The following is a 24,905-nucleotide window of genomic DNA, read 5'->3' as shown; positions in this document are numbered from 1 at the left end:
ACTTGATAAACTTGATGCATTTGTGTGGGATGATCTACCATTGAGGGTCTTCTATGAGAAAATGCATTTTGAGCTACAGTCAACGCACAGTGGACACTTCAGACACAAAGAAGATAGGAGTGATTCTACTAAGTTTATTTTTAAAAGGGACAGGACATTAATTTTCCACCAATATGACAAAGAACACACTGAGTTCCTGGTCCTCTATGCCCCCCTTCTGTAACAGATGGCCTGCTCCAGGACCCAAGCTCTAAAGGGCCGATCCCAGGTGCTTCCCATGACAGCAACTGCGGCTAATCCAGTTAACCTCCTCCCAGGTAGCACTTCTAATATGGGACCTCCAAGCAATAGGTTGTTCGCATCTCTTCCCAAAAACAGATGCAGTAAAAGACAAAGACTATTCTGTCTCCTGACGCAGAAGCAAAAAATTAAACCAGCATGAGATCCAATCCACAGGCCGACACATTCTCCAAGTCCAAACCCATGTGCAGACACTCTCTTCCCTCATCCAGGCATGAGAGAGAGCAGGGATATCCGCTTAGAGACCTAATTCCTCCTGGGGAGCTACGTGTTTCAAACGGGCCAGGACACAGAAATGGGCCAAGCGCGCGTGGCTACTGAAAGGGCTTCTTTCCTAAGTGGGTCCTTTGATGTTTATCAAGGCTGGAACTCCAACTGAAACTTTTCCCGCAGCAGGAACATTTGTAAGGTTTCTCTCCTGTGTGAACCCTCTGATGCCTATTAAAGTTTGATCTTTGAATAAAGCTCTTCTCGCAGATGGGACACTTGTAGGGTTTCTCTCCTGTGTGAATTTTCTCGTGGTGGCGCAATCTGGAGAAGTCACTGAAGCCTTTCCCGCAGTAGTCACATTTACAGGGCTTCTCTCCCGTGTGAATTCGCTGATGTTTCATGAAGTCTGAACTCCGCCGGAAGGCTTTTCTGCAGGTGAGGCACTGGAAGTATTTCTCTCTGGTGTGAATTCTTTGGTGAAAAACAAGCTGAGAGTTCCTGTAGAAGGTTTTCCCACACTCCCTGCAGGTGGGCAGTTTCTGGGCCATGGGGGCTCTCAGCTGCCCTTTAGGCGAGGCCTCTCTCTTCCCCTCAAGACACAGTATGGACAGTTCCCCTGGATGAGGATTAGGCACTTGACGGCCTCGCTGCCTCCCAGATTTCCTTTCTTGAGGAGAGAGCTGTTCCCCTACTCCCTCGCTTGGAAGGCTTTCCTGAGCCTCGGGGAGATTCTCTTCTCCAAAGCGACTCGGCTCCTCTTCAGTGAAGAGGCCACTCGGGGAAGCCTGAGCAGGCACCTCCTCTGAGGCCCGACAGGGGGCATCTGGAGGCTCCTGGTCCCTGTGATTTTCCAAGTTTAGGTTCTCCTTGTCATTCTCCTGTCTATCTCCTGAAAGAAAAGATTTAAAATAGTTCAATGCATGGCATGCCCTACCTTCTGATCCATATGTCAAAGGTCATCAGTGAATACATAGTTATTGCAATATTAATGACTATTCCCTAGCTGTACATTACATTCCCATGACATATCATCGCAAGTCTGTACTTCTTAATCTTCCTCTTTTCACCCATCCCCCCAAACCCTCTCTCCTCTGGCACCCATCAGTTTGTTATTTGTATCTAAGAGTTTCTGTTTCATTTTGTTTGTTCATTTGTTTTGTTTTTTAGATTCTGTATATAAGTGAAATCATATGGTATTTGTCTTTCTCTGACTTATTTCACTTGGCATAATACTCTCTAGGTCCATCTATGTTGTTGCAAATAGCAAGATTTCATTCTTTTTTATGGCTGGGTAATATTCCATATTGTGTGTGTGTGTGTGTGTGTGTGTGTGTGTGTGTGTGTGTGTGTGTGTGTGTCATCTGTCAATGGAAACCTAAGTTGCTTCCATATCTTGGCTATTGTAAACAATGCTGCAATGACCATGGGTGGGTGCACATATCTTTTCAAATTAGTGTTTTCATTTTCTGAAGATACTGGTAAATACCCAGAAATGGAATTGCTAGATCATATAGTAGCTCTATTTTATTAAGAATCAGAAAAACAAGGGTATTATATGAGTGCAATTTTTAAAAATGACTGGTTATTACCCGATTACTAGAGGCCCAATGCACAAAATTCTTGCAAGGAGCTCGGCCCTCGCAGCCCTGGCTGCCTCGGCAGGCCCTCACAGCCCCAGCCATCCCTCACAGCTCCTCATGGCCCCAGCCATCCCTCCCCACCCCAGCTGGCCCTCACTGCCCAGGCTACCTCGGCCGACCCTCGCACCCCCAGCTGACCCTCGCAGCCCCTCACAGCCCCGGCTTCGAAAGGTTGTCCAGAAGGATGTCCGGAAGGTCATTTGGCTGTTTGGTCTAATTAGCGTATTAGCTCTTTATTATTAAGATATGAAAAGATAAATATGATCACTAAAAATAATTTGAAGAGAACAGTATACAGAAGATAACCAAATCAACCTCAATCACACAACCCAGAGGTAACAACTATGCGTGTACGTTTCCTTCCAGTCTTTATTTAACCAATACATATGTATATACTAGAGGCCCAGTACACAAAAATTTGTGCACTCGGGGGTGGGGGGGGGGTGGGGGGAGGGTCCCTTAGCCCGGCCTGTGCCCTCTCACAGTCTGGGACCCCTCAAGGGATGACCACCTGCTGGCTTAGGCCTGCTCCCTGGAGGAATTGGGCCTAAGCTGTCAATCAGACATCCCTCTGTCAGCCCGGCAGCCCTCGGGGGGATGTCCACTAGCCAGCGGGGAGCAGACCGAAGCTGCAGTCGGACATCCTTAGCGCTGTTGAGGAGGCAGGAGAGGCTCCCACCACCACCGCTGTACTGGCAGCCATCAGCCTGGCTTGTGGCTGAGCAGAGTTCCCCCATGTGGGAGCACACTGACCACCAGAGGGCAGCTCCTACATTGAGCGGCTGCCCCTTGGTGGTCAGTGTGTATCATAGTGATCAGTCATTCCCAGTCTTTCTGCTGTTAGGGTCAATTTGCATATTACCCTTTTACTATATAGGATAGAGGCCTGGTGCACGGGTGGGGGCCGGCTGGTTTGCCCTGAAGGGTGTCCCGGATCAGGGTGGGAGTCCCGCTGGGGTGCCTGGCCAGCCTGGATGAGGGGCTGATGGCTGTTTGCAGCTGGTCACACCCCCTTCAGGGTGGGGGTCCCCACTGGGGTGCCTGGCCAGCCTGGATGAGGGGATGATGGCTGTTTTTAGGCTGCCCGCACCCCCTTCAGGGTGGGGGTCCCCACTGGGGTGCCTGGCCAGTCTGGGTGAGGGACTGAGGGCCGTTTACGGGCTGGCCGGTGACTGAAGCTTCCAGCCTCTCCTTTTTTTCTTTTTATTCTGGGATTTATTTACCTTCTATAATTGAAACGTTGTTGCCATCACTGGAGCTGAGAGCCGGGCTCCTGCTCGCTCCAGCTCTGTGGCCACGGCCTGCTGAAAGCAGGTATCTGGAGTTTGTTTAGCTTCTATAATTGAAACTTTGTTGCTTTCGGAGCTCAGAGCCGGGCCGCGGCAGGCGGGGAACCTTGGCTTCCTCCATCACTGGAGCAAGCAAGCCTCCTGCTCGCTTCAGCTGCGTGGCTGCCGGCCGCCATCTTGGTTGGGTTAATTTCCATATCTCACTGATTAGCCAAGGGGGGTGTAGCGAAGGTACGGTCAATTACCATGTTTGTCTATTATTAGATAGGATGTATGTGCTTTCACCTGACATAATTGATATGTTGTATATATAGTTCTATATCTGGCTTTGTAGCATTTAAATTGTAAATGGTGGTCTTTATCAATTTCACATGGATTCTCCCCTTCTCAAGGAACCCAGAAATTCATGAAATGCATCAATGTGTCATTTTACTATAGTTTTAACGTACAGTGAGGCTGTAGCATAAAAGTGTATGGGAAATCTCTGTACCTTCCACTCAATTTTGCTGTGAACATAAAACTGCTCTAAAAAATAAAGTCTATTAAAACAGAATTCCTATTGCAACAACCTCTAAAGCAGTATTTTCAAACTTTTTTGTCTGCTACCCACAGTAAAAAAAACGTTTATATTAAAAATACAGTATATGCACATATATTCGGAACAAAAATTTCCTGAAACACTACCTATCCTGACATCTAGTATTTTGTCATTGCTTTCTGATATTTTTCTATTTAATCTTATTTCATTTTTTTAATGATGGCTATAACCTATAAAATAATTTCACAATACACTAATTTGTCATGAAATGCAGTTTGAAAAGTACTGCTCCGAAGGAATCCTTTGAAATAGTGTTATAATAAATATATTGCTTAAAATTAAAATTATATCCCCCATTTAATGCTTGTTCTTTTTGTGGTTTATCAGCAAAGAAAAACAATTAATTAGACCCCAACTGGAGATAAAGAATGATTTGTCATACAGGTCACATCCTTCACCCTTTCCTTCCACCAAGACTCTGGGATCTTTTGTATATGTAACAGGGTGTCTAGGGAGGTTTGACAGAAAGGTCTTACATAACCACAGTATTTTAGAAGAATGTAGAGAAGGGTAAAGGGGAATTGCTATTTTACATCAGAATAAGTTTGTATTTCTTCTTTGTGCTACTTAATGAAAGGTGCATTAAGATTAGGCTGGATAGAGCATTGGTCCACAGACTGAAAGGTCCCAGGTTCAATTCCAGTCAAGGGCATGTATCTCAATTAAAGGCTCCATCCATGGCCCTAGATATTTCTTTCTGTCTTTCCCCCTCCCTTCCACTCTCTAAAAATCAATGGAAAAATATCTTCAGATGAGGATTACAAAAAATATTTCATTTATATTGTCTTTTATATTTACATTAGAGACCCGGTGCACAGATTCGTGCACCGGTGAGGTCCCTAAGCCTGGCCTGCACCCTCTCACAATCCGGGACCCCTCAGGGGATGTCAGACTGCCAGTTTCGGCCTGATCTCTGCAGGCAAGGCTGAGGGACCCCACTGGTGCACAAATCCGTGCACTGGGCCTCTAGTATGCACATAAGATCTTTGATTAATCTCTTCCCACCTTCTCCCCTCCCCCTTTCTCTCTGAGATTCATCAGTCCGTTCCATGTTTCCATGCCTGTGTGTTAAGCATCTGCCCCCTGATGGTCAGTGCACATCATAGCTCCCGGTTAAATGGTTGAACGGTTGAACAGTCAAATGGTCGCTTAGGCTTTTATATAATATATACTAGGGGCCCAGTGCACGAAATTTGTGCACTGGGGGGGGCTGTCCCTCAGCCCAACCTGCCCCCTCTCACATACTGGGAGCCCTCGGGGGATGTCCTAGTGACGGCTTAGGCCCACTCCCTGGTCCCCTTGGGGATAGGACCTAAGCTGAAGTCTGGCCTCCCTTTGTGGGAGGTGACCAGGCTGATCAGGGGAAGGCACCAGCCCTATCATCCCGCGGCTGCAGCCACTGCGAGTCACCAAAGCCAGCAAGGTTTTTTCATCAACACGGACTAGAGTCCCTTCACCATGAAAAAATGACAACTTTCTTTAGGCATTTTCAAGATGTGTCTTTCATATAATAATTTATTATTTTTTTTTTTTATCCTCACCTGAGGATATGTTTCCATTGATTTTTAGAGAATGTGGAAGAGAAAGGGAAAGAGAGAGAGAGAAACATCAAAGTGAGAGTAACACTTTGGTTGCCTCCTGCATGAGCCCTGACCTGGGCCCCGGCCAGGGAGGAGCCTGCAACCTAGGTACATGCCCTTGGTCAGAATTGAACTCAGACCCTGCCATCAGCAGGCCAAGGCATTACCCACTGAGCCAAACCAGCTAGGGCAGGATATGACATTTCTTAGCCCTCCAGCAGCAGACCTTTGTTTTTTTCGCCAGGAGTGTGGTGAAAAACCCTAGATCATCTTTTTGGATTCTTATTATCCAAGTTTCTAAGAATATTACCAGTGGCATACAGGGAGCTTAACCAATGAGCGGTCAGAAAAGGTGTTTCCTCTGTAGTTCACACCAATTGCCAGCTTGCCCCCCTACCCCCACCCCAGGCCTGACACCTCTGGCCCAGGCTTCAGGCCTGGGCAGGGGACCCCCATATCCCCCCGATCACCAGCTCCGCCCTCGCCCAGGCCTGACACCTTGGCCATAGGCGTCGACCCCCATCACCCTCCGATTGCCAGATCGGCCCCTTGCCCAGGCCTGACGCTTCCGCCAGAGGTGTCAGGCCTGAGCAGGGGACCCCCATCTCCCTCCCATCGCCGGCTCTGCCCTTGCCCAGGCCTGACGCCTCAGCCAGAGGTGTCGACCCCCATCAACCTTCAATCACCGGATCGGCCCCTCGCCCAGGCCTGATGCCTCTGCCAGAGCTGTCAGGCCTGGGCAGGGGACCCCCATCTCCCCCCGATCACCAGCTTCTGGGCGGCTTCTGGGGCTTCTGGGGCCAGCCTGTGGCCCGGGATGGCGGCTCATGCTGGTGGCTGCACTGTCCCGCCCTGTCTGCAGTATGCAAATTAGCTGCCATCTTTGTTGGCGGTTAATTTGCATATCACACTGATTAGCCAATGGGAGGTGTAGCGAAGGTACGGTCAATTACCATGTTTGTCTATTATTAGATAGGATAGATATGCAATTACCTTACTGGTAGGTACTCTATTTCTTCATGTGACTTGAGTTACTGTCTAGGGCAGGGGTGGACAAACTTTTTGACTCGAGGGCCACAATGGGTTCTTAAACTGTACCGGAGGGCCGGAACAAAAGCATGGATGGAGTGTTTGTGTGAACTAATATAAATTCAAAGTAAACATCATTACATAAAAGGGTATGGTCTTTTTTTTTTTTTTAGTTTTATTCATTTCAAATGGGCCGGATCCAGCCCGCGGGCCGTAGTTTGCTCACGGCTGGTCTAGGGTCTATTCATTTCATCCTGAAGGACTCATTTCATATTTCTGGTAGGGCTGGTTTGCTAGTAATGAACTGTCTCTCTCACTTAAAAAAAAAAAAATCTGGGATGCCATAATTTCTCCTTCATTTTTGAAAGGTAGTTTTGATGGATATAGAGTTCTTGGCTGATGGTCTTGTTCTTTCAGCATTTTTTTAAAAACATATTTTGTTGATTTTTTATAGAGAGAAAGGAAGAGGGATAGAGAGTTAGAAACATTGATGAGCCCTAACCGGTTTGGCTCAGTGGATAGAGCGTCGGCCTGCGGACTGAAGGGTCCCAGGTTCAATTCCGGTCAAGGGCATGTACCTTGGTTGCGGGCACAACCCCAATAGGGAGTGTGCAGGAGGCAGCTGGTTGATGTTTCTCTCTCATCAATGTTTCTAACTCTCTATCCCTCTCCCTTCCTCTCTGTAAAAAATCAATAAAATGTATATAAAAAAAAAAAGAAACAAGAGGAAGGATAATTATTGGCTATTTCACACACTTTTCTGTAATAGAATTATACCTATATCTGTATTGGTCTCAATCTGTACTAATCTTAACTCTCACTGAGATAGTTGTCACAACAAATAAGACTGAAGGTGTACTCTTTCTTCCAAGATTAACTACATGTGTCAACAGCCCCATAACCAGAGATTAAGAAGACCTGACCTCCAGATCCAAACCAGACTAACTAGATCATGGCCAGTCCGAACTAATGGAATAGAAACCGAAGTCCTAACATATCTCCACCACCTCCAATTTAATGACAGGAGACAAGAATGGCTCTAACCAATGAAAGATTACTCACCTCTGCAGGTGGGTCTTGGGATCTTCTCACTGACATGCAGGTGCAGTCCTGCCAGTTCTTCCCCACACTCTGTTGAATTAGTCAGGTCAGGCTTGGAATTGGAAATACCTGTACAGAGAGAGATAACATGTGGGCCTTAATGAACTAGGACTGGGGACCTGCTGTTTCTCAAAGGAGTGTCCTAGGTAAGAGAGGAAATAGGAAGGGTCTGAGACCACTTAAGGTAGCTCATCTTAGAAGTTTGTTTAGAGCTTCTAAGACACCAGTACTCACAAGATAGCCAGGATAAATGGTGAAGACCACAGAAGAATCTGGGCAGGTAGAGTCAGACCACCTGATGACAAAGACCCCTCCAATAGACTGTGGTTAAGTATTAAAGAGCATAGACTCAGAGCCTGCCCCAACTGAGCTCCTTCATAACTAAGCACCTACAAGCTACATAACAGTGAGCAAGTGACTTGATCTATCACTCACTTTTATCACCTTAAAAATGAGAGAACTAGCTCAGTGGATAGAGTGTCTGCCCAGGGACTGAAGGGTCCTGGGTTTGATTCCAGTCAAGGGCACGTACCTCAGTTGCAGGCTTGATCCTGGCCCTGGTCAGAGAGCACATGCTGAGGCAACCAATTGTTGTGCCTCTCTCACATCGATGTTTCTCTCTCTGTGTCTCTCCCCCCTCCCTTCCACTCTCTCTAAAATATCCTCAGGTGAGGATTAACAACAAAAAAATGAAAATATCGCCCTAGCTGGTTTGGCTCAGTGGATAGAGCGTTGGCCTACAGACTGAAGTGTCCCAGGTTTGATTCTAGTCAAGGGCACATGCCCGGGTTGCAGGCTTGATCCCCTGTAGGGGGCATGCAGGAGGCGGCCAATCAATGTTTCTCTCACGTCGTTGATGTTTCTATCTCTCATCTCTCTCTCTCTCTCTCTCTCTCTCTCTCTCCCTCTCTCTCTCTCTCTCTCCCTCTCTGAAATTAATAAAAATATATTTTTTAAAAAAAATGAGAATATCGCCCTAACCGGTTTGGCTCAGTGGATACAGCGTCAGCCTGCGGACTCAAGGGTCCCAGGTTCAATTCCGGTCAACGGCATGTACCTTGGTTCCGGGCACATCCCCAGTGGGAGATGTGCAGGAGGCAGCTGATCGATGTTTCTCTCTCATCGATGTTTCTAACTCTCTATCCCTCTCCCTTCCTCTGTAAAAAATCAATAAAATATATTTTTTTTAAAAAATGAGAATATCATCACCCATTTCAAGGAGTTACTATGTTATGCAACCATGACAGTTCCTGATACACATTTAATACATTTAATACCAGGAAGTTGTTACTATAACTCTGCTATTTGCAGCTCACTCCAGTTCCCAATGGTGTCACTGATAGTCTTCACCCAGAGAACCTCAAGGAGCTAAGAGTACACAGAAAATGCTAAACAGCCTTTCCATGTCCTTCCATCCGGCTAACCCATGCTCTCACCTCCTGAGACCATTTTCCCATAGGTCTCCAGCATGAGATCCCAGTATTGCTCCTTCTGAATGGAATCCAGGTGCTTCCAGTGCTCCTAGAAAAAACACAATGCTGTAAATTCACCGAAGGTTTCTGGATGCTGCCTTCCCTACCTATCGAGGCTCAGAAGCAAGCAATGTGTCTTAGGAGCCTGCCATCAGAAATCATAGGAGGTGGTTCAAGGAAAAAGGCCAAAGGAAAAACTACAGTCCCTTTATCAGTATTTTTTATCCTGGGTAGAAAACAGTTAGGCTTTAAGTTCAACATTATTTTCAAGTTGCTTGTATTCATGAGTAGAGAATAGAGAGAAAGCAAGGAGCCCTTTCTTTTTTTCTTTTTTTAAATAATCCTTTACTGGTGAAAGTATTACATATGTCCCCTTTCTTCCCCTTTTAACCTCCTCTAGCCCGCCCCCATCCCCCCATCCCAGGCCTCCAAGGAGCCCTTTATACACTGTCCTTTGCTTTAACTCTTCCACTGCCTACGTAGAGATCTTTGAACAGTAGGAGCCTGATTTTCCCAATATTTCATTAAAATCTGGAAATTCAAGAGGGAAAAGAGAAAAATTAAAAAGGTATTTGTTGGGAAAAGCAACTGTAAATCAGCAAAAAAGTGGGAAGAAGCAACAATGAAATCAACTAAGCTGTACACCTCAGTGGGAAAGAGACTAGTGGATTCAGAGCAGAGGAAGATGCTGCAGCCACACACACCTGGGCCCTCTGACAGTTCTGCATTTAGGGTCTAACATCAAATCAGGTTTCCTTCCAGTGAGTGGGAAATTGATGAGTTGTCTAGAGCAAGGAGCCCTTCAATTACCCCTAAAACATGTCTTTCTTAGGCTATGGACCTAAAGACTCAAAACTGGGAATGCCATCTAAGTAGGATCTACTTTCATGAACTCAAATTTCAATCTCCCCTCCAAGAAAACAGATTGTATAGCAGAGTGATTTACAGCAATGTCTTTGGAGTCAAACATACTGGGTTTCAAGTCCCAGTTCTGCCACTTCCTAGCTGTGTGATCTTGAGCAAGTGACTTAACCTTTCTGGGCCTCAAGTCCTCACCTAATGATAGTACTGAACTCAAAAATTGTTGGGAGGCTTAACAGAAATAGTGCAAGTATCATCTGAGCACACTGTACTCTTCATTCCTAGAACTCACCAATTTATTAGTTATGTATATGTACATTATGCATATGACAGAATACACAATCTTTTCTATACACACACATATATAAGTATTTAATCAATAATTGGCTCCACTAGCACATAGCACCATGAGAAAAGGACTCTCCACTGTTCTCTTCCAGTCCACAAGCCCGTGTCCAGGACAGAGTAGTCACTCAACACGTACAGTCTGGGTGAAATATACAGCTCTTAGCAAACAGGTCCTCAGTAAATGATATCTATATTATTATTACTATCATATGCAATCTATGGGATACTCAATCTCCCAGACTAACACCAGGGTTTGCAGAGAGAATTAAGAGATTCTGTTCACTTTCAGGAACCCCAAAGTTGATAGCCATGGATTATTGTCATGAAAAGCCAGCTAGGCTATAGGGAGCAGAAAAGAAGAGAAGAATGAGAAGATGAAGTTGTCTTCCTATTACAAATAATATACATCAAAGTGAAGTGGAAATGGTTGAAAAGTAATGGAACACCAAAAACTCTTTTAACTAGCAGGTACTAAGGGGGGGGGGGGGGGGAGGGAAGGAAAGAAAGGAGGGAAGGAGGGAGGGAGGGAGTTGACTTTTTTAGGGTGAAAAAAATGAAAAGGTAAAAAGTGACCTTAATATATTTAATTGTTAACTATAACCATATTTTTAATAACTGCTTTTTAAAGTTGAAATTATTAGCAGCTTACTTTGTAAATCTTCTGTGAATGAAGCTACCTTAACAATGTCCTAAAAATAACCAACTTGAACAAACACTGCTGAATACAAGAGCTCTGAGTCTTCACTGAGAACACAGACCCTTGCTCCCTTCCTCCTCCCTCCCCGTCTCCCCTTCCCTCTCTAAAAACAAAAAAAAAATAAATCAATAAACATATCCTCGAATGAAGATTAAAAAAAAAAAAAGGAGGCAAGATACCAACTGCACTCCCTTCCTTTTTCTCATTTTTAAAAGAGGAAGAAAAATCTAAATTCCTATCCTGGAAGGGTGGGAGTAAAAGATTTGATGGAGAAATATGTCATTTGTGTGGAAACAGCACCATCTGGTGAGTTAAGACATTACCACAACTGACTTGCATAAAGTTCTTTGTACTGTGTTCCTTTCCCAAAATTTGAAAACACAGGACTCTGAGTAAATGTATCCCCAAGTGCATGTGAGGTTCTAACTCAGTCACAGTTTCTAATACGAAGTACCACTGACTAGGGACACTAATTTGTTATTCTGGCATTATTCACTAAGTTCCTAATTGATGAAAGAGATTAGGAAACGTGATTATTTATATTTAAAAAAACCCTTCACTGCCCAGCCTGCTTGGCTCAGTGGTTGAGCTTCAACTTATGAACCAGGAGCTCATGGTTCAATTCCCAGTGAGGGCACATGCCCAGGTTGCGGGCTCAGTCCGCAGTGGGGGGTGTACAGGAGGCAGCCAATCGGTGGCTCTCTCCCCTCATTGATGCTTCTATTTCTCTCTCCCTCTCCTTCCCTCTCTGAAATCAATAAAAATATACTTAAAAATAAAAATAAAAGACCCCTTCACCTACAAAGGATTCCATTAAATATCAAGGTCCTTCTGATGCAAATAGTTGTTAGTTTGGGGGAAGGATATTAGGATTGGGTAGGGATAACATTTGTTTAGGTTAAGTGGTTGTTAATCAGTTATCTGCTACATATATGGAATTTAATACACACACACACACACACACACACATACAGGGTGCTGCTGATGAGCATTTTAAATCATTTGATATTAAACTATCCAGAAAAGATCATGGTTAATGTCATTATGTAGAGTTGATGCTTAATTCTACTAGTCAAAATGTGTTAATAAATTGTATATACTTTTCATAGGAATATACTGTACTTACTATAGAATCCTATCTAATAAAAGAGAAACATGGTAATTAGCGTACATCCATTACCCTTCCCATTGGCTAATCAGGGCAATATGCAAATTAACTGCCAGCCAAGATGGCAGCCAGCAGCCAGGCAGCTTGAAACTAACATGAGGCGTGCTTGCTTCAGTGATGGAGGACTCCAACATCCCCCGCCTGCCTTGCCGGCCTCTGAGCTTGCAGTTTGAAACATAGTTACAAATATAGAAGCTAAACAAAACCCCAGAAACCTGCTTTCAGCGAGCCGGGATCTCGGAGCTGGAGTTGATACAGTGTTTCGATTATAGAACACAAACAAACCAGATACCTGCTTTCAGCAGCAGAGGCCTCAGAGCTGGAGTCAGAGCTAAAGCTGGCCCAGAATTAAAAAAAAGAAAAGAAAAAAAGGAGCAGTTGGGAGCTTCAGTCACCCGCCAGTCTGAAAACAGCCCTCAGCCCCTCACCCAGACTGGCCAGGCACCCCAGTGGGGACCCCCACCCTGAAGGGTGTGTGACCAGCTGCAAACAGCCATCATCCCCTCACCCAGGCTGGCCAGGCACCCCAGTGGGGACCCCCACCCTGAAGGGTGTGTGACCAGCTGCAAACAGCCATCATCCCCTCACCCAGGCAGGCCAGGCACCCCAGTGGGAACCCCCACCCTGATCCAGGACACCCTTCAGGGCAAACCAGCCAGCCCCCACCCGTGCACCAGGCCTCTATCCTATATAGTAAAAGGGTAATATGACTCCCAGCACCGGGATCAGTGGAGCCGCAAGGCCTCCCAGCACCGGGATCAGTGTGACAGGGGGCAGTGCCCAAACCCCCTGATCGCCCTGTGGCTCTGTGTGTGACAGGGGGCAGGGCCACAACCTCCCTATCCGCCCTGCTCTGTTCGTGACAGGGGAAGGCCCCTCAACCCCCTGATCAGCCCTGTTCTGTGCCTGATAGGGGGGAGCTCCCCAACCCCCTCATCGCCCTGCGGCTGTGTGTGTGACAGGGTGCGGCGCCCCAACCACCCCCCACAGGCCCTGCTCTGTGTGTGATGGGGTAGAGCCATAACCTCCCCATCGGCCCTGCCCTGAGTGTGAGAGTGGCGGCGCCCCAACCCCCTGATCAGCCCTGCTCTGTGGGTGATAGAGGGCAGCGCCCCAACCCCTGATCCACCCTGCTCTGTGCGTGACAGGGGGGAGCTCCCCAATCCCCTGATGGGCCCTGCTCTGTGCGTGCCAGGGTGCAGCTCCCCAACCCCCTTATTGGCCCTGCTCTGTGCGTGACAGGGATGGCGCCGCAACCTCCCCATTGACCCTGCCTTGAGTGTGACAGGGGGCGGTGCCCCAACCCCCCAATCAGCTCTACCCTGAGCGTGACTGAGGGTGGCATCCCAACTTCTCGATCCGCCCTGCTCTGTGCATGACAGGGGGCAGCGCCCCAACTCCCCAATCGGCCCTGCTCTGAGCCCGACCAGGGGCTGCACCTAGGGATTGGGCCTGCCCTCTGCCACCTGGGAGCAGGCCTAAGCCAGCAGGTCGTTATCTCCCGAGGGGTCCCAGACTGCGAGAGGGCACAGGCCGAGCTGAGGGACCCCCCTCCCCCCCCGAGTGCACAAATTTTTGTGCACCGGGCCTCTAGTAAATAATAATCCTCCAAGTCTGCTTGAAATATCTGAGAGAATACCCTATTTTTTTTTTTTTTTTAACCAAGCATTCTCCTGCCTAAAAATTTGGTTTCTGGGTACCTTGAAAGCAAGAAGCCACCCCTGAGTAACTGAAAAGATATATCCCTTCCCTGCGCCCTCCGCATGCCTTTCCCAGGATGAACTGCAAAGCTGACATCCAGTTTCCACATCGTGGAGTCTGGCAAGTTGGAGCTCAGGCCCGATCTCCAGCCCCACATTAAGCATCACCTATTGGCTTCCCTACCTTCGCCTGCACTCTGTATTACTTCACGAGGCAAATCCCAAGGGTTCCCCAAAGGTTTGAAACAATGAATGTTTTGATTAAGATGAATAGGTTCCTGGAAAACTTTATTTTAATGAAATGCAACTTTTCAGAATTTTTAACTACATTATCAAGATGAGCCAGTCCCAGAGACTTTTGTTTACAGCCAAAATGAAGTAAGAGGGACTGGATTTACCTTTGAGTCTGAAACAACTTAAAAAAGAGACTAACTATCTGATTAAAGAGTTTTCGGATAGTGCACGTTAGAGCAGAACAGAGGCCTCTGAAAGTGGGAAATAGAGTTATCAGATAGTGCACGTTAGAGCAGAACAGAGGCCTCTGAAAGTGGGAAATAGAGTTTTCGGATAGTGCACGTTAGAGCAGAACAGAGGCCTCTGAAAGTGGGAAATGAATTAGGTGAGCCCCACAGTTGCCCACACTTATTGCCTACAGAACATCCAGAGCAGCAGAGAGGGGAACCGGGCAGAGCAGGTGGTTCCCTGAGCTGAGCAGGAGCTCAAAGGAGTATAGAGTCAGCAGGGCAGAAGACTCGGATGGGGGAGCTGCACTAGGAGAGCCCCAGAGATCTGCTGAGGGACCCCTCAAGTACAGAAAAGAACCCCATAAAAGCAACAGAGGGAACAATCCTCAGAGCTTGAAGTGCTGGAAATGCCTCACATTTCCAGAAGCGCAATGGGAAACCCTGTCCATCAAGGAGCTTCAGGTAGCGTTCTAGAAGGGTATTGCCTCAGTAGTGGGGAAAAAGTAGCCCTACACTAAAAGCTTTTCTGATGCCATCTAACAAACTGTGTCCAAATAACCTAACTGTATCCCAGAGCAGAGCTCAGAGACAGTTATAGGAATGCAAAAATATCCAGCCCCCAGCAAGGTCAAATTCACAACGATTGACATTCGATCAAAGATCACTGGGCATACAAAGAAGCAGGAAAACACCACTCATAATGAACAAACCCAGGTGAAAAATTAGCAGATAAGGACATTAATACAGATGTTATAACCATATGTTCATGTAGGTGGAGGAAAGATTGAACATTTTAAGTATATACATAGCTTTTTAAGTATATACATAGAAGATACAATAAAGCCCCAATTCAAACTTCTAGAGATTAAAAATACATGAGATTAAAAATACAACGGATGGGGTTAACAGCAGATTAGACACCAAAGAAGAAAAGATTAATGAACTTGAAGACATTAAGATAGAAACTATACAAAATAAAACACAGAAATTAGAAAAGAAAGAGCCACATGTATATAATTCTCAGAGGCCTCAAAGGAGAAAAAAAGGAAGACAGAGAAAAACAATTAAAGAAATAATGGCCAATGCCCTAGCTGGTTTGGTTCAGTAGATAGAGCATCAGCCTACAGACTGAAGGGTCCCAGGTTTGACTCCGGTCAGGGGTACATGCCCAGGTTTCGGGCTTGATCCCCAGAATGGGGCATGCAGGAAGCAGCTAGTCAATGATTCTCACTCATCATTGATGTTTCTATCTCTCTCTCCTTCTCCCTTTATCTCTGAAATCCATAAAAATATATTTAAAAAAAGAATGGCTAAAAATGTTCAAAAGTTGATGAAAACTATAAACCCACAGACCCAAGTTTAATGAACTCAAGCACAAGAAACACAAAGAATATTATTCTAAGGCTTATCACAGTCAAATTGTTTAAAACCAGTGAGAAAATATTAAAAGAACCAACCATGAAAGATGCATTATATGCAGAACAAAGATAAGAGTACATATGGCATGATTCTATTTTATACAAAATTCTAGAAAATGCAAACTAATGTATGGTAACAGAAAACAGATCAGTAGTTGCCTCAGAACTGGGGGAATGTGGAGGGGTAGGAGGGGGGAAAGGGAACCTCTGGTGGTGACAGATTTGCTTATTATCTTGTTTATGGTCATGGTTCCATTTTTGTGTGTGTGTGTATGTATGTATGTACATCAAAAAACTTACCAAACTCTACACTTTAAACATGTGCAGTTCATTGTTTGGCAGTTACTCCTCCATAGAGTTGGGGAGGGGAGGTTAACCTGTCCCACATTAGATATAACCATTCAAAATCTCAAACTGACTCTATGTGAGAGGGTTAAATAGGAAAGGAGATAGTATTTTCTCAGCATAACTCAAAGATAATAAAAAAGGAGAGACAAGATTGCCTCTTGAGAGCAACTGCTTCCAGACTCCATTGCTCAAGATGACAATGAGGAAACATTCTGACTTAAAAACTGGAACTCAGGTCTCATTCCACAGATATTATTCTTGTTATCCTTCCTAGGCCTTCCTTCTGCTCCACTTTTGAGACTCCTCCCCCTTTCACTCCTCCTCACTACTGACACACCCTCAAAGCCTGGTTTCTGGAGAGAGAGGCAGGGCCACCCAGCTCACCTGAGGTGCCGTGTGGAGAAGTGAGGTTCCGAAGTCCTGGTCTCCGATGAGCCTCTCCTCAGGCTGGGCAGGAAGCTGGGAAGCAGCCACTGCCGAAGTGAGAAACAGGATGTCTCAAGAATCCGATGTCCTCAATCAGTCCCCAGAGGGTACAGGTAAAAATCTCCACAAATTAGAACTAACACCTGTTTCACCATCTATGCCTTCAGGAACTGTACAGTAGAACCTCGGTTCTCAAACTTAATTCGTTCCAGAAGGCTGCTCAAGAAGCCATTTGTGCCCTGGCTGGTGTGGCTCAGTTGATAGGGCATCATTCCATGCACCAAAGGGCTGCCAATTCAATTCCAGGTCAGGGCACATGCCCAAGTTGCAGTTTGATCCCTGCGGGGGGGCTCACATTGGTATTTCTCTCTCCTCCCTTCCTCTCTCTAAAAATCAATTAAAAATAAATAAAACTTAAAAAAAAAAAAGCAATTAGAAAACTGAATCATTTTTCCCCATTAGAAATAATGTAAATTGGCCCAGCCAGCATGGCTCAGTGGTTGAGCATTGACCTATGAACCAGGAAGTCACGGTTCCATTCCCAGTCAAGGCACATGCCGGGTTGCGGTATCAGTCCCATGTGGGGCCTGCAGGAGGCAGCCGATCAATGATTCTGTCATCACTGATGTTTCTATCTCTCTCTCTTCCTCTCCCTTCCTCCCTGAAATCAATAAAAAATATATACTAAAAAAAATAATGTAAAGTGAATTAATCTGTTCCAGACCCCCAAATGATTCCCTATTTTAACCACGCTGATTTGGATATTCCAAGCCTATAATTAATTTAAACACTGTATGACTGGGCTAAACCTTTTGAGTTTTGGTTTTGAGGAAGGAGGTGGGAGGAAATATGGGTGAGCTTGTTTGGAAGGTTGGAGGTATATACAGTGAATGTCTAATGTACTGTTTAATCTATAAATACACACTTCTTAAATTTACCGAACCACAGCCTATAGCCTTAAACAAAGAATTTTTCATATATCACAGTCTCAAAAATGCTATCACCAGCTACCTGCTTTTGTTTAGCCCATCAAAAGCAGTTTTCCTGCCTATTCATTTACCTGTGATTGTTGTTTTGTGAGCACTTTCACACACTTTGCAACATTAGCACTCTTGGTGGCCTCTTTATATTTTAAAATTGCGCTAATCCTCGATTTCTGCGGCAACAAAAGCATTACTCCTTTGTTTATTGCCTGAGACGCTTTTTGTCATGCTGAGGTACGGCATGAAAGGGTTGTCAGATCAACAACTGAAGTTTTTGTTCATAGCCAAGACATTTTTTCGGTGAACAACTTGGTGGAGAACCAAATAGTATGAGATGGGAGGGACCTCCCTAACAAACTGCAACTCCCTCCAACCTTTCAAACAAGCTCACCCATATTTTCTCCCACCTCCTTCCTCAAAACCAAAACCCAAAAGGTCTAGCCCAGTCATACAGTGTTTAAATTAATTACAGGCTTCGAATATCCAAATCAGCATGGTTGAAGCACGACTACCCTGTTTTTGAACTTTTTAGAGATAACCCCATCTGGGCAGCATTATTACAGTGGGGCCTTGACTTACAAGTGTCCCGACTAACGAGTTTTTCGAGATACGAGCCGTCTCTCGGCCAATTTTTTGCTTTGAGTTGCGAGCTAAAATTCGGGTTACGAGCCAGCTTCAGATACCCCACCGCTAGTTGGCACAGCGAACGTCACAGTGATTTGACACACGAGTAATTTGAGTTACGAGCTCCGTCACAGAACGAATTAAACTCGTAAGTCAAGGCCCCACTGTATTTTCAACCCGCCCACTCGTAGGCCACCAGTTTCTCCAAGAGTGCACACACACCACCTGAGTAACTGCCCACCTAGCTCTTGTTCCGCTTCAGACTCCTCCTTCACCATGTGGCTCAGTGGCTCCCCGGGCCCAGAGGGTGAATTCCCAAGTCCCAGCTCCTGAGGTGTCACTTCAAGAAGAGACTCCACTTCCCCCACTTGGCAGCCTGCAGACTCCTCCTTCTCGGGTAAGATGTCCTGTCCTAGAACCTGGATGCTGATCTGGAGACCACACAGGACTAATTACTGAAAGATGCAGAGGAGAGTTTCTGAAAGCCTCTCTAACAGACCATGACAGCCTTTAGGGACATGAGAGAGGCGAGAGAAAGACAGCTTTTCTTTCTCGTGCAGCAGGAACCAGTGAGGGAAACATCCTGAGAGGCCAAAGCTGAGGTCTGACGCAGGCTGGAGACTTCCGAGACGTACCACTAATATTGCACCTCTACTGGTTAGTCTCCCCCACTTAAAACTCAGGTGGCTTTTGAGCAACTTCCCAAATGTTCTAAAGATGGAATGGGCCCTAGCCGGTGTGGCTCGTTGGATAGAGCGTCAGCCTGTAGACCAAAGGGTCCTGGGTTCGATTCCCATCAAGGGAACGTACCTCGGTTGCAGGCTCCTCCTGGGCCCTAGCCCGGGTCAAGGCACGTGCAGGAGGCAACCAATTGATGTGTTTCTCTCACAGCGATATTTCTCTCTGTCTTTCCCTCTCTCTTCCACTCTCTAAAATTCAGTGGAAAAATATTCTTGGGTGAGGATTAAAGAAAAAGAAAAAAAAGATGGAGGCTTTATCTTCAATCTCTAATGGCTAAAAAGTGTTGAGAGTCACAGGGAATCTTAAGAATTAGGTGCGGTACGGGGACACTGATGTGGCATAGTAAGCAACACATATTTGTTCTTTGTCCCTGGTTCCTGGCACAGAGCTCCTAAAACCCTTGGAATTGCCTGAAGGACGGGGTGACAGGAGCAGCTTTTGTTATTTCTAATGAGCCCCAGAGTTTCTGCTAATGAGGGGATTCTTGGTGAGCCCCGAGATAGCTTCAGGATGGAGGCTGGTCACCAGAGGAAGCAACCAGGTGATTAGACGGTTGGAACTTTCAGCCCCACCCCCCAACCTCTGGGGAAGGGGAGAGGGGCTGGAAATTTTCAATCACCAGTGGCCATCGATAAATCAATCACGCCTAAGTAATGAAACCTCCATAAAAACACCTAAACTGTGGGGTTCAGGGTGCTTCTGAGTCGGTGGACACACAGAAGCTGGTGGCCTGGAGAGGGCATGGGAGCTCTGGGTGACCCCATCTCCTCCAACTGCCTGTTCCTGCATCATATCCTTCATAATAAACTGGTAAATATAAGTAACGTGTTTTCCTGAGTTCTATGATTTGTTCTAGCAAATTATATGAGGACAGTGTTTGGGGAACCTCCAAATTTTAACCAGTTGGTTATAAGTATGGGTGGCCTACTTGTAACTGGTGTCTGAAATGGGCACAGTCTTAGAGTCTGGCCTTTATCCTGTGGGATCTGAGTAACCCCAATATTCAGTGTCAGAACTGAACTGAATTGGAGAATTGGTTGTTAGTGTAGAAAATTCCACATATTTGGTATCAGAAAAGACAGCACACCTGCTCAGACCCCAGAGGAGCCATGCTTCACTAACAGATCACAGTGTCCTCTGCTTACCCACTGCCACAGCCTCTGGGGGTCGCCCTTCAAGCTCTCCACCAGGGTCACTGCCTCCTCCCCGCTGCCGGGACACTGTTTCCGCACCCACATCTGAATCTCCCCGGGCAGAATGGTCAGGAACTGCTCCAACATGAGGAGCTCCAGGATCTGCTCCTTGGTGTGAACCTCTGGCTGCAGCCACTGGAAACAGAGCTTCCGAAGTTGTCTCAGGGTTTCCTGGGGCCCAGACATCACCTGGTAACGAAACTGCCTGAAAAGCTGGCGTGCAGCCTCAGGGCTGGAGGGCTCCCCTCGAGGGGCAGCATCTGGTCCAGAGACCAGGGAGTCCTCTGCCTTTGCCAGCGGTGGCAGCAGGACGAGGGCCTGCCCCAGCTCCACAGGCATCATCTGGCCTGCCACGTCCTTCTAGGTGAAGTTCTTCTGGGATGAAGTTGTCTCGGGGAGAACCAGGTCTTCAGAGCCTCGCACAGGAACACAAGAGGGAGTGAGACCCAGTGCTCTAGAGAAGAAAAGGGTCACGTTTTCAGGAAGAACAAATTCACATGCTCTACCTGGGAAGCCAAGGAGTCAACCACGGATCTTTTCAAATCGATGGATACGCTACTTTATTTTGCAAGATTGTAAACATAAAGCCACAAAGTAAACCACTAATACTTATCTAAACCGTCACCATCACCCTGACCATTTTATAAGAGTCCCTCTCGGTCTTCAAATGTCTAACCCAAGTACAAAAATGAAGTGCACCACATAAAGCATCTTCACTGTGGGTTTCCAGGTAAACAGCTCTTCTGCAAAACACTTCTCTATCTGCACCCACATGTCAGCAGGCGGGAAAATGAGGCTGAACAAAGACATCAATGCCCTAGAAATAAAGGCTAATGCTGAGATGATCAGATGCTTCCACAATAAATATGAGGTTGAACAGAGCAAACTCACTCTCCCCCAAAAGGTGCAATGAAATTTCTAAGTGACCTCTCTTGAGTGCCATGGGAATTTATATATAAAAAAAAAAAAAAAAAAAAAGCCGAAACCGGTTTAGCTCAGTGGATGGAGCGTCGGCCTGCAGACTGAGGGGTCCCGGGTTCGGTTCCGGTCAAGGGCATGTACCTGGGTTGCGGGCATATCCCCAGTGGGAGATGTGCAGGAGGCAGCTGATCGATGTTTCTCTCTCGTCGATGTTTCTAACTCTCTATCTCTCTCCCTTACTCTCTGTAAAAAATCAATAAAATATATTTTAAAAACAACAACAAAAAAAAAAAACCTGTCACACCTGAAATTTTCAACCTTGGGCTTTAAAAAATTTTAGAATAAATGCCAACTACCTCGAAAGCATTCCTACAGACTTGAACCTAGTAATATTATGGCGAATGGTATCAAAATTTAGAAGATGGTAAAAGGAGAAATATTAAATGGCAAAGTAAATGCTATAGCTAGTTAACTTTTTTTTAAAAATATATTTTATTGATTTTTTACAGAGAGGAAGGGAGAGAGAGAGTTAGAAACATTGATGAGAGAAACATCGATCAGCTGCCTCCTGCACATCTTCTACTGGGGATGTGCCTCCAACCCAGGTACATGCCCTTGACCGGAATCGAACCCAGGACCCTTCAGTCCGCAGGCCAACGCTCTATCCACTGAGCCAAACCGGTTTCGGCTATAGCTAGTTAACTTTCTTGCATGTAATCCTGATACTGGATTGATTACGCAGTCAATCCTTAAACGTTATGAAGGACCTAAAGGTCATCATTCTCCCTAACACTAACCACAACCAATAGACACCCAGTCACTGAGGTATCTGGCTTAATCAGAGATCAGTACAACACTCTAGCTTTTGGAGGCAGCTTTTTCCTTGACCTATAAAAACCTATGTCCTTATCCCTACCACTTCACCCAAACAAGTCATTCCATATCACCAAATCATCCTTAAAAAATCTTCTCCGGAGAACGAAAAAGAGCAAAGTAAAAATAGTTCACTCATATAGTCATGCAGTAACCAGTATAGTACAGTGACATGTAGAATGTACTCAATGAACACGTGGATGGAGCCTGCAACCAAGGTACCTGCCCTTGACGGGAATCGAACCCAGGACCCTACAGTCCACAAGCCGGTGCTCTACCCACTGCGCCAAACCGGCTAGCGCCTGAGTCCTCTAGGCCGGGCCCTTGGGCTCTGTCCTTGGACATTCTGGTCCAGTTTTATCAAGAGTCTTGCTGGGTCCAGTTTAGGGGAAAATCGTCCAGCTCTGGTATCCGATCCAAGTCTACATTCCCCACCCCTGGTAGCTGACCACTCCCGGTAAATGATTCACCCCAGTCCGCCTTCCGCAGAACTCCTGTCCAGTGGGCTCAGTGAGAAGCCGCCCTGGAGCCAGATGTTTCCTCTAGAGCAGTGGTTCTCAACCTTCCTAATGCCGCGACCCTTTAATACAGTTCCTCATGTGGTGACCCCCAACCATAAAATTATTTTCGTTGCTACTTCATAACTGTAATTTTGCTACTGTTATGAATCGTAATGTAAATATCTGATATGCAGGATATATTTTCATTGTTACAGATTGAACATAATAAAAGCATAGTGATTAATCACAAAAACAATATGTAATTATATGTGTTTTCCGATGGTCTTAGGCGACCCCTGTGAAAGGGTCCTTAGACCCCCAAAGGGGTCGCGACCCACAGGTTGAGAACCGCTGCAAGCTTCCATCCACTGACCTCCACCTACCCCTTGACTATAAACCTCCACTTGGCCCTGCTGTAGTCGTCTGTTCCCGCAGAGCCCACCTTCGCAGGCCCCCGGAATAAAGTCGGCCTTACCGTCTCCGACAAGGACCTTGAGTAGCGTTTCCTTTCTTTTAACCGGTGACTTGAGGAATGTGCCAGCTCCGCATTAGGCCCTGCTCATGTCATTTCTAAGCCTCACGATTGCCCTGCAAGGTAAGTGTAAAGCTTATAGGTTAGGACGCTCTGAGGCGCCCAGGGGCAGCCGAATGTCAGCCCAGGAAGCCCTGATGCCTGTGCTTGGGGAGGAGAGCCGCCGCCGTTTGGAAACCTGTGGGGGCGGGTTTGGGGTTGTCCAAAACGGTGTTTAGCGGCCTGGAGGCCGGGGCTGCTCCCGCCCTAAGAGGCGGTGGGCAGTGCAACCGAGTGTTCTCCCCCCGCCCCCCCCCCCACGCCGACAGCACCGAGGGGACACTCGGCATCAGCCCGTCGGGGCTCCCTCGGCCCGAGGTTCACGCCCAGCCTTTGGGAGAAGACAGGAGGCCGGGGCCCGTCTTCGGTCCCAGTCCAGACACGTGGCTGGAGAGTCCAGAGGGGCCCACAGGCTCCAGGACGAGAGCCGGGCCAGGGTACCGGCGTCACACCGCCCGGAGTGCACGCACAGGCCCGCCGCCCCTCCCCCGCGCTCGCCGCCCGTCCCCGCGCGCACTGCCGGCGCACGGCGCGCGCCCGCCAACCCTGCCGCCCTCTCGGGGACCGGCCGACCCAGGGCGGACGCGGGCAGCTCCAGGCCCGACCCCAGGAGATCGCGGCCGGGCCCGCCCAGCCTGCGCGCTCACCTCCGCCTGCGGCGCCCACTCTGGGCGCATTTCCGGGAGACCCGCAGCTGCGCGCGCCTGCAGGGGCGGGGCGGGGCGAGCGAGGGGCGGAGCTAGGCGGCTGCGGGGCGGGGCCTGGTGAGGGGCGGAGCGAGCGAGGGGCGGAACTAGGCGGCCGCGGGGCGAGGCGGGGCCGGGTGAGGGGTGGGGCGGTGTGAGGGGCGGGGCCGAAGCTGAGGGGCGGGTTCCGATTGGCCGCCCGCGCTGTCCAGCCTCGCCCGTGGCTCCGCGGCGCCCAGGCGGCCCTCGGTCCTGCGCTGTGGACAGTTCGGTTATCCTTTCCAGCTCCGTGCGTTCGATGCTTCTCAGCAAACACACCTGTTGCGGCTGCAGTGCGTTCCAGGCACTGGGCTGCACCGTGAGGGCGGCGAAGAGAATCCCTTTGTCGATCCCGGGCGTCTGCGCCAGCCCTACACCCAGAGCTGAAAGGCTCTGCCTTTATCCTCGGTTCCTTCCCCGGGTCGCGACTTGTTGCTATTCTTCCTTCACTGGTCTTCCTGGGGCGTGGGATTTGCCCCTACCCGCTGTCCTCTCCAACTCTCACCAACTCTGCATTTCCACTTCTCCGCTTTCAGTATTGGAGTTCAGTGGGGAAAGATTTATAGTTTGCATTAAATTCACACGGGGGTCTGTGACCCTGTTAAAGCTTTCCAATTGCTGTTTTCTTTCCTGCTAGGTGATCAGCTAAAAGCTAGCAGGCTGAAGAAATGTCGGACTCACACAGGCAGGAGCAGTTTTCCTGGCTCACCACCGCAGGAAAACCAATCCTCCCACAACAGACACCCCAATCCCAACCCAAATTCACAATTCCCTCCTCTAGGTTATAGGCCCCTCCTTAAATTCCTTCAATCCCTAATCATTTGTCACCAGGTGGCCACACACCTCAAGAACATAACCCATGTTCTACTTGCTCTCAGGCCTCTCCCCAGGGGGCCCTCAGAACACCCCCATGGTTTCCCACTCACCAGGCCAGAGGACAGGCTCCCAGACAAGACTGGCAGGTCAACGTCACACACAGGCCCCTGTAAGGCATTTCAAATATCTACTAACCTTTGTAGACACTTTCTCTGGGTGGGAAGAGGCCTTTCTCGCCACCTCAGAAAAGGCTACGGAGGTAATTACGGGCCTGGCCGAACATCTCGTCCCTAGCTCTGGCCTTCCCAC

General features: G+C 47.4%; 1 protein-coding gene across 3 annotated transcripts; it reads right to left on the bottom strand.

Annotated features, from left to right (window-relative positions):
- Nucleotides 1-119: 119 nt before the first annotated feature.
- On the bottom strand, nt 120-23,787 carry ZNF18 (zinc finger protein 18). Of its 3 annotated transcripts, none has more exons than XM_059668597.1 (8): nt 23,703-23,787; nt 22,960-23,072; nt 20,143-20,644; nt 18,498-18,687; nt 16,608-16,696; nt 9,184-9,268; nt 7,709-7,816; nt 120-1,399 (listed from the first exon to the last, which is right to left on the bottom strand). In XM_059668597.1, exons 3-8 carry the CDS (start codon nt 20,530-20,532, stop codon nt 615-617), a joined length of 1,647 nt encoding a protein of 548 aa, XP_059524580.1. In that variant the 5' UTR covers nt 20,533-20,644; nt 22,960-23,072; nt 23,703-23,787; the 3' UTR covers nt 120-614. The 3 variants fall into 3 exon arrangements, with proteins under 3 accessions (XP_059524580.1, XP_059524581.1, XP_059524582.1); XM_059668598.1 differs by having other exon boundaries at nt 23,629-23,726; XM_059668599.1 differs by lacking the exon at nt 23,703-23,787 and adding an exon at nt 23,526-23,628.
- Between the last annotated feature and the right edge of the window lie 1,118 nt (nt 23,788-24,905).

Source organism: Myotis daubentonii, chromosome 16 (genome assembly GCF_963259705.1).
Source record: "Myotis daubentonii chromosome 16, mMyoDau2.1, whole genome shotgun sequence".
In the NCBI taxonomy this organism is placed as follows: Eukaryota; Metazoa; Chordata; class Mammalia; order Chiroptera; family Vespertilionidae; genus Myotis; species Myotis daubentonii.
This window is presented reverse-complemented; position numbering and strand designations above follow the sequence as displayed.